At 47.0% G+C, this 13289-nt stretch overlaps 2 protein-coding genes across 2 annotated transcripts; one reads left to right on the top strand and one right to left on the bottom strand.

The window, feature by feature from the left end:
- Window positions 1–1081: 1081 nt before the first annotated feature.
- Window positions 1082–2173, top strand: MGYG_08826 (hypothetical protein; the record flags this gene model as incomplete). Its single annotated transcript, XM_003169232.1, has 1 exon — window positions 1082–2173. One exon carries the CDS (start codon window positions 1082–1084, stop codon window positions 2171–2173), a length of 1092 nt encoding a protein of 363 aa, XP_003169280.1.
- Window positions 2174–2847: 674 nt separating this feature from the next.
- MGYG_08825 (fatty acid synthase S-acetyltransferase) lies at window positions 2848–12414 on the bottom strand (the record flags this gene model as incomplete). Its single annotated transcript, XM_003169231.1, has 15 exons — window positions 2848–4992; window positions 5053–5533; window positions 5591–5931; window positions 5982–6056; window positions 6129–6410; window positions 6463–7317; window positions 7386–7411; window positions 7470–7566; window positions 7618–9770; window positions 9837–10301; window positions 10358–10805; window positions 10867–10979; window positions 11037–11160; window positions 11231–11744; window positions 11798–12414. The coding sequence occupies 15 exons, from the start codon at window positions 12412–12414 to the stop codon at window positions 2848–2850; spliced, it is 8736 nt and encodes a 2911-aa protein (XP_003169279.1).
- Window positions 12415–13289: the final 875 nt, after the last annotated feature.

Genomic DNA, 13289 nt, shown 5'->3' with positions numbered 1-13289 from the left:
GTCGATGTCGATGTCTATGAAGCTGAAGTCGACGCGAAGCTCTGTATAATTACATAGACCTCTCTGTTTGGTCTAGTGCGCCCCACAGAATGTATATAAATAGTTAGCAGCGCCAAGCCAAAACCTAGCAGCCGCGCGGTAAATTCTCGAACTGGCAGAGGCGGTAAGCGGTTTGAAAAGCAGAAAGGTATAAGTGTTCTTGAGCAACATTTATATAACAATAATTGAGCTGGAGTGTTTGTGAATTAATTTACGGTCACTTTTCCAGTCACTCGTGCAACTACTATTCGTTAGTGAATAGAAAAGTGAGTATCGCCATAGTGTTGGGATTTTGAAGTTAATAGAGTATCATATGACGGGGTCGCAGCACTCATTTTAGGGGGATACTGTTGCGTTTTTGACCTGGAATATTCGCCTGCCTTACGCTGCCAAATCAGGCCTTAGTGGGCGCCAGGGCAAGGATATCACGTTTAACAGTGTACATACTCAAGTATCAAAATGCTTTCTTAGGAGCTACTAAAAACAAGCCACAGACAGGGGTATTGCAAGGGTACCCTAGTCACTCGTACCATCCCCTATTCTCGGAGTATTTCAGCTGTGACTGACTCCACGTTGTTAATAGTAAAATGACGAAAAAGTACTGCTTTTTATAGGGAGTATGGTGACTTCTTGGACAAGCCAAGTGTACATGGAAATCCTAGTAGACGCATAGCTATCCACAGAGCACCTTGTTCATGGATTTTAGTTAAGATTTTGGCTTGAGCGTGTTACTTTTTCCATTTTTCAGCTGCAGTTTTGGTAACTAACTAGTTCGGAGAAATCCTTTGACTAGTTAACTAACAATTGGGAATGCGCCAGCCCCAAAAATTTTCCACTGCTCAAATAGTTGATTGTCTACGTAGTGACTTCATAGCCTCGCGCATATATAGATAGGGCTGGTCGGCATGCATACTTCGTACTTCGTAGGCATAGAAATCCGAGATTGTCATAAGTGACTGTCTCAAGAGCATTCTACATATACTCCGTACTCACGAAGCACAAGACCAAAACCCTTCCTCGACGACGGACGCATAGATCGAAAATGCCAGCTAACACTGATGAGAAGGACCCTGGGAAGGTCACTGTGTACACTGGAGCACAGCGACCAGACCTCCTAGCCCTCACCAAACGAGATGACTGCCCGCTGATATACATGTGGCCCGAGTTCTTGGACGGTGCTATAACGACCCAGCGCCATTTCGAAAAGCTATACGACCTCCCCGAGTTCGCTAAATGCCAGCTCGTCGCCGTCCACACGCTGCATGGCAAAGAAACCATCGTCGGGAACGGCAATTGCATACCGTTCTTCTGGAGGGAGCTGGCGGACATCGGGAACAACAGCAAGGCATCAGACTTTGCAGCGGTCCTGCGAACGCTTCCGGACGGAGGCTTCGACACCATCCTGGCCCGCGGCGTGCACCAAGCTGTCGCCCGAAAGCGCAAGAAGAAGATGGAGCCCGTAGCCCTCACCCACGACCAGGTCACGGACATGGATAGCTGGGCCCTGACAGAAGCCCCCAACGCCCTCTCTGCTCTGGCCATTGCCGTCCTCCCCGCCTGGAGAAGCTACAACGTCGCCGAGATGCTTATCAAGGCAATGAAAGACGTTGCTCAGGCCGAAAACCTGGCCATCCTCGTCGTGCCGCTGCGGCCTACCCGGAAGGCTGAATTCCCACACGTCGACATGGCCGAATACCTCGGATGGAGCAGACAGACAGAAGGCCCGGCGGGCGAGACTAGCAAAGACACAGTAAAGAACAATACCAACGGCAAGCCAGAGACTGCTGCTGCCCCTATCCCTGTGCCTGAAGAGGACTCCGCGGCCTTTGTCCCCTTTGACCCCTGGCTGCGCAAACACATCCGCCTGGGGGCTAAGATGGTCAAGATCGCGCGTCAGAGCATGTTCATCCGGGGTAGCGCAGCCGAGTGGAAGACATGGTGCGACCTCGATGTCCGCCAGCGGGCAGACAAGGCCGTAGAGCAGCGGAAGCGTGTCTGGGTGGAGGCCGGTAGCACAGAGGCGCCTGTCATCTTCACGCCCAGTGGCTGCCTGGCGCCGATGCTGTACTACCCGAGCAGAGACGTGGGTGAGTACTGCGAGCCCAACGTCTGGCTCTTCCATTCACTCAACTAGGTTGCATGTACAGAGTAGCTGGTATAGAAAAAATTTCCTTTACGAGTCAAATGAATATCTGGGTTCCTTCCCAACTCTAGTAGGAGAACATGGCTGTTTTACCACTGCACGTAGACGGGAGCTTCAATGCTCACATAGACAGGGGCAGCGCTCTGGGAGACTCCCCTTAACACTGCGCTCGCGAATATCGCACGATGGGTTTAGGAGTTCCAGATATATTGGATTCCTTGCCACTTTAATTCTTGGGTAGATGCAAGAAGCTCTTATATAACCTCGTAGTTGCGGGTTGTCTAATACTGTATTTTCATTCTTTATATCTAGTTCTATGCTACCAATTTTTGTCAACCCCAACCCCTCACTCATCCAGATACTGTTAGGGATCCGTTCCAGGTGATTCAGAAGTGATTCTATTGTCTAACTAGGTGATCCATAAAACTATAAGATCAAGGCATTGCTTGGAAAGGGGCCCTCGGGGGGAATGCTGTACTATATACATAATCGGGATTTGGGCTATTATTCCCACAGCTGACCTTCCGCTACATGAAACTATGAAGAATGACAAAGTAGCGGACCTGGAGTGAACCTGTGTTTTGTGGCCCAGGGTGATTAATGCGGCCCTCCAAGCACTGCAGGTATTCCTCTATGTATTCGAACATATTGCTGGATAGCTCAGCTTAGATGTTCTCGGCACGCTTGGTTGGTGGCGTCGGCTTGCTGCCTGCGCTAGCTCCCTCTATCCACTGAGCTGACCACGTCTTCATCAATTTATCTATTGTGGGAAGCTGCAGGATATCTGGACGGTGTGCCAGTGCTCGACGCAAATTGCCAGTGCCATAGGAATACGATTCCGCCGTTATGTCCCACCAGACGGTATGGCGTTGATGGTCTCGATCCTCCATAGTTGTCAGGAACACGTTCATTCCGGTGGTTTGCAGCTTGGTAAGAGCTTGAACCCAGTCCTCGTATGGAATAGGCCGCAGCGGGAAGGGACAGGATTGACTCAGCATGTCGAATATTGCTGGGAAGTCAGCCACTGCATCCTGGTCTGGCTGCATAACATTGTAGGCGTGGCCAATATTCTCCATGGACGCAGAAATTTCTAGGAGACACGAAATCACAAAGTCCACTGGGACAAACTGGTTGCGCTGTTTAGGTGCAATGGGATAGCTTCCAAGCTGGATGCAACTGGACATCAGCCTGTAGATAGCATCGTCGGTGCTGCCAATACCAGTAACGCTATGTCCTAGAACCAGGCCAAGGCGATAAATGGATACGGGGATACCATTAGATATAGCGTTCCATAATATCATCTCCGCAGCATACTTGCTCTGTGAGTATCCGCTCTTAGGGCCAGTATCGTCTAGGTCAACAGTCGGCTTCTCATCTTCTGGAATGAGCTGTTTACCAACATAAGCGTTTAGCCCGCATGCCGAAAGGCTTGAGCTATAATGAAGAGTTATTGGCCGTTTGTTCGTGGCAAACCGAAGCATATTAAACGTTCCAAGCGGGTTGACTTCGCGGTGGGCAGAATAGGGCTGGAGATAGTTCACTTGGGCGGCAAGGTGGAAGACAACACTTGCCCACCCCGATAGCTCCTCAAATCTCCTTTTGTCAAGGCCTAGTGTTGGACTACACAAATCTCCCGGGACAGCTATAAGTCTCTCACCAAGTTCTCGTTGGATGCCGTATTTTTTGAGAGTTTCCTCAATGCGTTCTCTTCCTGCGTCTTCGTCTTTGGCTCGCACAAGGCAAGCAACCGTTTTGACATACGACTGATCAAGGAGTGATGCAAGCATGGATGCCCCGACAAAACCGGTGGCTCCGGTCAGGAATACCCGACCTTCGGACTCACCCTTCCAATCGATAATTGGTCCTGGAATGGGTCGCAACTTGATACCTAACTGTGTATCAGCCTCCAAGATCTGAACCTCTGAGGCTTCGTGCTCAGATGTGCCACTATCCTCTCTATCTTCTTCCGAGGCTTGGGGCTGGTATTTGGAGCGCAGAGCATTTAAGGTAGTCGCTGTGAGGCCTCCAACGGTCTTAGCATTTGAGATCTCCATTAGCGGAATGTCCAGGGATAAGTTTCGACGGAACCAGCTTCTAATCTCTATCGTCATCAGGGAGTCAATGGCCATATTGTCGATTTCTTGTTTATCCCTATCCTCATCATGGCCCACACGTGAGCCAATCAATATCCTCAACTCCTTTGCAATCTTTTCTTCGGTCTCCGGCGTGTCTAAAATGGTTGGGTCCTTCTTGACGTCTTCAATCAAGTCTTTGAGATCTGCCGCAGTAATAGTGCCTGGCTTGTCAACCCGCGTTTGGAGGTTTTGATACATGGTAAACCGAGCATCTAACCGCCATAACGGCTGAGCTTTGAAGTCAGAAGGAGGCTTTGAGGTACCTAGCCCTATAGCAAACTGGCCTGACCCGGCGCCCTTCGATTTTGACATAGCCGCCTGTAAAGCATCGAAGAGGTAGGATTCATCCACCATTTGTATCGAGTTTGCAAGCGCTTTGTCCACAAGTTTGGAGTTCTGGCTAGCATAGCCAATGCCCTGCATGAAACCGATATTGATAGCCCAAGCCGGTAGATTCATAGATTTGCGGTAGCGTACGAAGGTATCCAAGAAGGCATTTGCTGTGGTATAGTTGGCCTGGCCGGTGTTGCCTCCAAGAGCAACCACGGAGCTGAACAGAATAAAAAAATCGAGAGGAGCGTCCTTGAAAACATTGTGTAAGTTCCATGTTCCTTGCACTTTGGAAGCAAGTGGAGTATTCCAGTTATCGTAGGTCATTTTTTCAAATGTTTGATCCTATACATTCCCGTGTTAGTTTCCCTACAAATAAAAGGGGTCTCTTGCAAGCCTACATACCCTCAAGACCATCGCCATGTGGATAATGCCGATAATGGGCTTCAAACTAACAGTGGACGCTTGTTTTACGTCATCCAAGTCTGCTACACTCCCCTTGACTATAGTAGCAGTACATTCTTGAGCGGCAACTTCTTGTAAGAAGGCTTTGTCCGAATCAGATTCTCCCGCCGATCGAGACAAGAAAATGAAATGCCGAGCTCCCCTTTCAATCATCCACGTTGTGATGGCGCGACCGAGTCCCCCAAGCCCACCTACAAGTAGATAGGAGCCATTAGGGGACAGAATAATGGGTTTTTTGCAGCCCAGCGTGTGTGGTATGTCTGTTGGGCTGTCTGGTATTTTTATCAGAATTTTGCCCATATGTTTGCCCGTTTGCATATGCCTGAAAGCATCAACAACTTCACTGGCCTCAAACACGGTTACTGGACGAATTGGCTTGATTTTTCCTTGTCGATAAAACTCCATAACTTCGTCGAATAGCCTGATCACTGGTTAATATACTGGCGTTCCAAAGTCAAGAGAATCAAAAAAGCCTTACCGTCGAAGTGCCATTTCATTTGTCTCACCAAGTCGAAATAGATCAACTCCAAAATAGGCTCTATTTGCAGAAAATCCATCCATACTTAGTTGAGCATGGCCTAAGATATCTCGCTTTCCTATCTCGATCATCCGACCAAGTTCTGCAACGCATTCCCAGGAGGCATGCAGCAGCTCTCCAGATAAAGAGTTCAAAACAAGATCAACACCTCTACCATTAGTCTGTTGCATGACACCTTTGAGGAATGAGGTGCTTCGTGAATCAAATATATGGTCCTCGGGGATTTGATAGTTCTCGATAAGGTACTTTCGTTTCTGTTCATTGCCGACGGTCACAAAAATCTTGGTTTATTAGCAAAAGACCTTGATACAAAGAAAGAGAATATCTTTACCTCAGCACCAATTGTCTGACAGAGTTGAATAGCTGCCAAACCAACGCCGCCACATGCAGAATGTATTAAAATAGACTGTTAATATTTATGACTTGTTAGCTCGGAGAAGAAAAATAAAGGTACGCCATAAAAATCTTGAATATTTACCTGATCTTTTTGAAGGTTCCCAAGGCGTATTATGGAAAGTATCACAGTAGCATATACCGATGCCATTGTTGTTGCATCCTCTAAAGATAACCCATCGGGAATTGACATACACTGCTTTGCTGATACCACCTTGGACGTACGAAGCAGTCCTGAGGTGACAATGAGAACCTTTTGGCCCACATGCAGATCCCTAACTTCCGATCCAACCTTGGAGATGATTCCGGTACCCTCCATCCCAAACTGGCATTTATCACCCAGAGCTCCTAGTGAAGTCATGATATCCTAGCATAGAGTTAGTGTGTCTCCCAAGTAAGTACCTAACACATATGCTTACCCTGAAATTCAGCCCAACATATTTCATGTCTACTCCAACCTCCTGCTCTGCAACTGTGGCCTCTTCCCCATTAGCCCAGGACATTGAGTCCAACAAACCGTATGTCCCAATATCTAGAACTCTGGGTGTGTTCGGTTCATTGGTCGTTGTATTTTCTTCATCTAGGGGTGTCCAATGGAATCTACCGACGTGTATAATGCCATCTTGTAAAAGGAATTCATACTCTGGGTCCAACCAGTGTTTCTCTCGGCTGCTCTGAATCTTTTCCAATACATTGCAGAGAGAAATAGCAGAGTTAGCATCAAATTTATCAATTTCAAACGTAGAAAAGTCCACATCCAACTCGAATCTAAGCGTTCGGGCGAGGCCAAGGACCTGGCCATATCTAGGGTCCGCACACTCAAGTTGGCTTCCATGTGTTACCCATATAATCCGGCAGTCTCCTTTGGTCGAGATGCAAGTCTGGAATGTGTGGAAGTCTTCCTCAGAGATATTGTCGAAGAACGGGGTCTCCAAGTCCAGTAATGAAATGATGACTTGACCAGCTGGAACCTGGTCTAATGTGCACCAATGAACCGCATAGCCCTTCTCAGTAAGGTGGGACTCTACAGTATATGCCCAACGATGGACCTTGGAATGGTGAAGGAGATACAAGTCCCCTTTAGGAGGATAAACTTCAATACGCCGAGATATCATATCCGCACCAAATTGGTACGGATACTCACTGTCATATATGGCAGCTTCAACACCTGTGAAACCGCTCTCTCGAAGCACTCGATCCCATCGTTCAGGAGTGACATACGGAGCTGCGGTCCGGCCATCATCTTCCCCCAGCCACCATCCTGGCAAGACACCCTAATTTCAACAAACCCGTTAAATATAGTTTTAAGATATTGAGGTCAATACAAGAGAGCAATACGTACCATCACGAAATCGAAGAATGGCATAGCTATGACTATGTTAGTTATTTAATCGTTATTTGAGTGGTATGATTGGAGACAGCATACCTGGGCAAAGTTCTTCTAGTAGAAGACGGCCACCTGGAACCAGAAGAGATCGCACGTTTTTCAGGGTTGCAGCCAACACTGGTGTTGCATGAAGGACCTGATTCACGTCATTAGCAAGCCATATTAAGGGGTTTCATCTTGAGCTTACATTTGAAGCGATGATCAAATCAAAGCTTTCCGTACTAAAGCCCTGCTCCGTTGGATCTCGAGTAATATCTAGTACTAGATATTCAATTTCTTCAAAATCCTTGAATCTTTCCTTTGCTGATGGTAGCACACCAGGTGATATGTCCGTGAATGTGTATTTGGAATACAAACGTGTACCTCCTGGGAGGATTAGATTTGGCAATGCTTTTGCAGTAGCCGATCCCACCCCGGCGCCGATTTCTAGCACTCTCAGGCCTGGGTTCGAGTGACCAAGCAATGGCAGAAACTTGGACCAATCAGCCGACATAGATCCGTTATCATATATGTCCTTCAGCCCATCATTCTCCATGAGAACTTCTAGTGCGCTAATCTTGCCTTCGATGATCTTTGCACAGTTGTCAAGAACGTTTTGAGAGGTATTGATCAGGGATACCAGCGTTGGTGACGCTATTTCCAACTCCCGCCTCAAAGATTCTATGATCGCTAAACGAGCTTCAGAAGTATCAGCCGACCATTGTGGACCTTCAGGGACAAGATCATCCCGGCCTTGACTCATTCTATTTGCTTGAGATACAATCTGCTTTTGATATTTAATCAAGTGTGGGGTTTCAGTGCTTAAATGTTTTATTCGACTTGAACACTCGATAACCGACAGGCTGGAGATTTTCCCAATTAGGTCCCGAGAGCGCATATCTGGTGGAAGAGCAAGTAGTAACTCGGTTGCCGGCAAGAAGTCAATATCGGGCTTCCACTGGCATCGAGACACCAGGCGTGAGTTTGGCTCGGTTTCCTTCTCATCATCGACAGTGAAAAATTGAGCGTCTTGTATCCACAGTACAGGCTTGTTTTCGGATATCATAGACACAGCTCCACTTGCCATACTGCTAGAACTTTTGGTCCCTTTGGCCTGGACAGACATTGACGAGGTCCCTTTACTGATGTAAATTTTCTCAATCGAAATGGGAATGCTGAGTTTGGTCATTTGACGAGAAATTCCATGCGTAAATGCCACACTGAAAAGCTGCAAACACTGATCAATTGCAGCTGGGTGGAGAGCATACCTACTATTGTGTAGGTCTTGATCATCAGTAATGGTTGCAGCGGCCTGGCGGATTACGGGGTCTGCTGTGATATCCTTCAGCCCCTTAAATCGAGGGCCATAATCCAGACCTCGGCTACTTAGTGCAGCATACCACAGATCAGACTCGACATGCCTGATAAATGGCCCACTATGTTCTGTACATTGGTGCCATTCTGCCTCGCCTGGTCGTACACGACCTGTGCAATGCTTTTGCCAAACATTGTGGTTGCAGGAACTGATGGTAAACTCATACCACTTTGAATCAGTGCTATCAGTGAGCTGCACTGGACGCAGACTGGTAACAAGTTCTAGCACCGAGGAATCTTGTAAACTGAGGGCTGTCTTCATGAATAGATTCTTGATCGAATAACCATGAGATCCAGAGACTTGGTAGATTGCCTCTCCAACCATGGCAATATATCCCGCACATGGGAATACAATTTCTTTGTTCAATCTATGATCCCAAATCCAAGGGACGTGTTCCACACGTAGTAAATTTCTCCATGTGGGCTCTAGATCACTCGACTCGTAAACACGCGAGCCCAGTATCTCATGATGGGGGTGTTGACGGCTCCTCCAACGCTGGGATATCCGGCTCTCCTCCCAGTACCTCTGGTTATGCTGCCATGGATATGTCGGAAGATCGGTTAGGACCCTCCCTGGGCCATTAATAACTGAGAATATAACCGGGTTACCCTTCATGTACACTCTCCCAGCTGCGGTCAATAGGCTTGATACCTGATCTTCACCTCGAATAAGAGTAGGAATATAGACTGCATCCTGCTTGGGCTTGTAGCTGTCGAATATTTGTCTCAGGGGTCCGGAAAGAGCTGAGTGAGGGCCGATTTCCAGAAAGGCGGTGTTTCCAATATTTCCATTGAAAAAAGTTTCAACTGCAGTCAAAAACAGAACGGGAGATAGTAAATTCTGAACCCAATAGCTCGCATCCAATTGAGATGGCGTAACAACAGTCTTACCCGTCACGCTAGAATGAAGTGGAATCATGATATCGCTAAATGTTATGTGAGGCTTTATTAGTTCATGATATATCTCAGCCAAGCTTTGCATATGATCTATGGACGTAATTGTTAGTGTATACGTTATCTCTAGAAAGCATATAAAAGTCCAATCTGACTTACGAGAATGATAAGCAATTCCCACACGAAGACGCCTGCAGAAAACATCTTTGTTGGCGGACTGAATATCCGAAAGGACCATGTCGAGTTTATCACTATCCCCAGAAAGCGTCACACTCTGGGGGCTATTTTCACAGGCCACAACCACGCCATCCGTTAAATACCGCTTCACCTTTTCTGGGCCGAGCCCAACGGCAGCCATACCGCCTTGCACTTTACTCTTATCCATAGAAATTGATTTCGCAGCCTGTCCACGATAGTAAGAGATTATGATAGCTGACTCCATAGTAATCGCACCAGCAGAGTAAGCGGCAGCAATCTCTCCGCTCGAATGACCGATTACTCCAGCAGAGATAATCCCCCACCTTTTTAATAGGTTTGATAGACCGATTTGCACAGCCGTGCAAAGAGTTTGGGCGAATTCAGGTTCATCGGCCCTGGTAGGGTTGCCAGTTTTCAAGAGCTCCTCTAAAGAAGGCAATATTAACAACTAGGGAAAATGTAAAATGGGGAAACTTGCATACCTTCTATGTTCCAAGAAGGAGGATTCTTTAGCATTCTCAAAGCTCTATCCATAGCCTTAATGTCACTCCGGAAGGTATCGAGTTCTAACAGCAGTTGTTTACCCATACCCGGCCACTGCGCTCCTTGGCCAGTGAAGATAAATATCATGTTCCGTGCTTTGGTAGACAGAGACATCTCGAAATTTGCAACATCAATATTTTCTTCGTCCTTCAGAACTGTAAACGCCCTATGCTTGAGATGTTCTCTTCTAGTGCCAAGGGTAAAGCATATATCATTAGATATTCCTGGCCGACTTTGCTGGTAAGAGTTCAATCTTTCGATTTGTCGATGGAGAGAATGTTGCGAATTCGCTGATAGAACGAGGAGCCGGGGTCCACTGTGCTTTGCGGAAAGAGTGTGGCGGTTACCATTTACTGGTAAAAATGATGCAGTCGAATCCAAGATTGCCTGCGGGAGTAAGCAAGAGTTTAGGGAGAAAGCGCTTTACACCTGCGAAGGGCATACTTACATGTACGTTCGTGCCACCAATCCCAAAACAGTTGATGCTTACTCGTTCACTTCGATCCTTTGGCCATGGCAGTGGTTCCACGGGCACCTGGAGCTTAGAATTTTCAAAGGGTACTTGAATAATAATGTTAATAAACTTGTCTAGAGGTATGCATTGGGATATTCACATACTCTTCGGGTTCGGACTATTGAAATGTATATTTGGTGGTATTGTCTTGTTCTCGAGGGCTAAGGTCGCTTTGATTATTCCCGTTAGCCCTGAGGCGCCTTCCGAGTGTCCTATGTTGGGTTTGACCTTGTCAAAGTGAGCTAACAAGGCCAAGAAGTATCCAAAATTCTCTTTGGGTTAACATCAAAGTACTAACCGCCCCAATGTATACTCCTTTCCCCTGGAAGAGCGTAGCAACGGCTGATAGCTCAGTGGTATCGCCAATAACCGTTCCGGTTCCATGGCATTCAAAAAAAGCAGTTTCTGAGATATCATGGATCTTTGCCTGGCTGTAAGCCTGACGTATAAGTTGTTCCTGAGTTTCTGCTCCAGGTGTTGTGATATTAGGCGTTCTACCGTCACAGTTTGTCGTCGTTGAGCGAATAACAGCACGAATTGGGTCGCCGTCTCTGATTGCATCGTCAAGTCGTTTTATAAAAACAGCATTTATGGCTTCGCCTCTCCCATAGCCGTCGGCACTGGCATCAAAAGATTTGCAGATTCCGTCGGGGGAAAGGACCATGTTATCAGACATGGTGGTTGACATGGTCGGAGCAAGAACAAGATTACTTCCAGCAACAATGGCAGCAGAGCATTCTCTTGAATAAAGAGAACGACATGCTTCATGCAGAGCGACCATAGAAGCTGAGCAGCCGGTTCGAAATGTCATACTGAAAAAGGTTAGCTAACGAAATTTCGTAAGGCCTCTAGAATCAATTCTAACCTGGGACCCTTTAAATCATACTCGTAAGAAATACGATTTGAGAGTGCAAAGTCTCCGGTACCTAGTGCTCGAATCCTGTCAATATCTTGGGTATCTTTGCTTGACATATCTAGCCAATCTTCTCCAAAGGAGCCAACGAAGCATCCAATATCTTTCCCACGCCACCCGGTTTGGCCACCAGTCTCCAAACATTCCCAAACTACCTCGAGTAGGAGTCTCTGCTGCGGGTCTAGATTCGCGGCTTCATACTTGCTCATCGAGAAAAATGGCGCATCTACATATGCTGGGTCCTCGTGTAAAAAGTAGCCATACTCGGTTTTGACCGAGCCAGGTTTCGAGCTGTCGTGGAAAGCATCGATGTTGAACCGGGATTCGGGAACTCGACTGCGTGCATCTCCTTTTTTTACCAGGAATTCCCAAAATTCCTCAGCAGAGTGGATGCTGCCCGGGAGCCTCATTGCCATGCCCACGATAGCGACAGGAGGGACCACTCCGTGTAATCCTAGGTCAACGCGGATAGATGCATCGGATATACCATTCGTTTCACCGTGGTGTAAATGATTCATACCATCGAATGTCTGGTTTTTTTCGAACTCTTCGATTGCAATTGAGCCCATGTTTAAGCTGTCGGTATGCACAAGTGCTCACTTGAATGGTGCTTCGTAGTCTCCTTCCGGGTACGTAAAATTATGGAAACGCAAGTTATGAGGCAACCACGGCAAAGACTGATGATTGCTGAGGGATAGTCCACTTGGAGTAAATGGGGAATATGAGATGGCACCAAGTGGATGAATAGCCGCACGCAACGGAGGAATTCCACGGTCAGTTAAACAAAACGTGCCCCTTTCTAACTGACTCATCATGCCTGAGATTCCAGTAAAGTTCGGCATTGTCATCATAATATTGGATTGATTCCATTCATAGTAAATAATAAATGGCGTAGATGCTTTATTCTTCAGATGGCGTTGCAACGAGTGGGAGGTTATCTATCGAGGGCTGGTGTTCGTGGAAGAGCATCGCCCAATCAGCAGAATGCCCTTTTGTGTTTTTGGGTTCTTGCTTTGGTAGTGATATGGCTGCTCAATCGCAAATCAAATAAGTATTGCTGTGAAGTGGTGAAGCCGAAGATGGCGTTCAAATAAAATTATCCTCCACAAAGAGAGCTTTCTATTGGCGGATGGTCACCGCTAGCCCCATAATCTATAAGTACTTTGTATGACTATCGGTTTCTAGGGGCTATCATCTCAAAAATTGGGCAGGACTGATCATTAGGAGGCACCAAAGCGATGAACAGATCCTCTTGGCTCTCTCTAGCCACGGCGACAGAGCTCCGAGTGTAGATCTTTGATTCTCTGACCACATCGATGCCTATAATAAGTGTGGATGCCTCCTATTGTAAGGCATCCCTGGACAAAAGGCAACACTTGATACCCTCATTAACAGAAAATCCCCCGAGGACGTGATACTTCTCTATTTGCATAATACAGGATAA

This window comes from Nannizzia gypsea, genomic scaffold, assembly GCF_000150975.2.
Source record: "Nannizzia gypsea CBS 118893 supercont1.10 genomic scaffold, whole genome shotgun sequence".
NCBI lineage: Eukaryota > Fungi > Ascomycota > Eurotiomycetes > Onygenales > Arthrodermataceae > Nannizzia > Nannizzia gypsea.
Note: the sequence above shows the minus strand (reverse complement) of the source record. Positions and strands in the feature narration are given on the sequence as shown.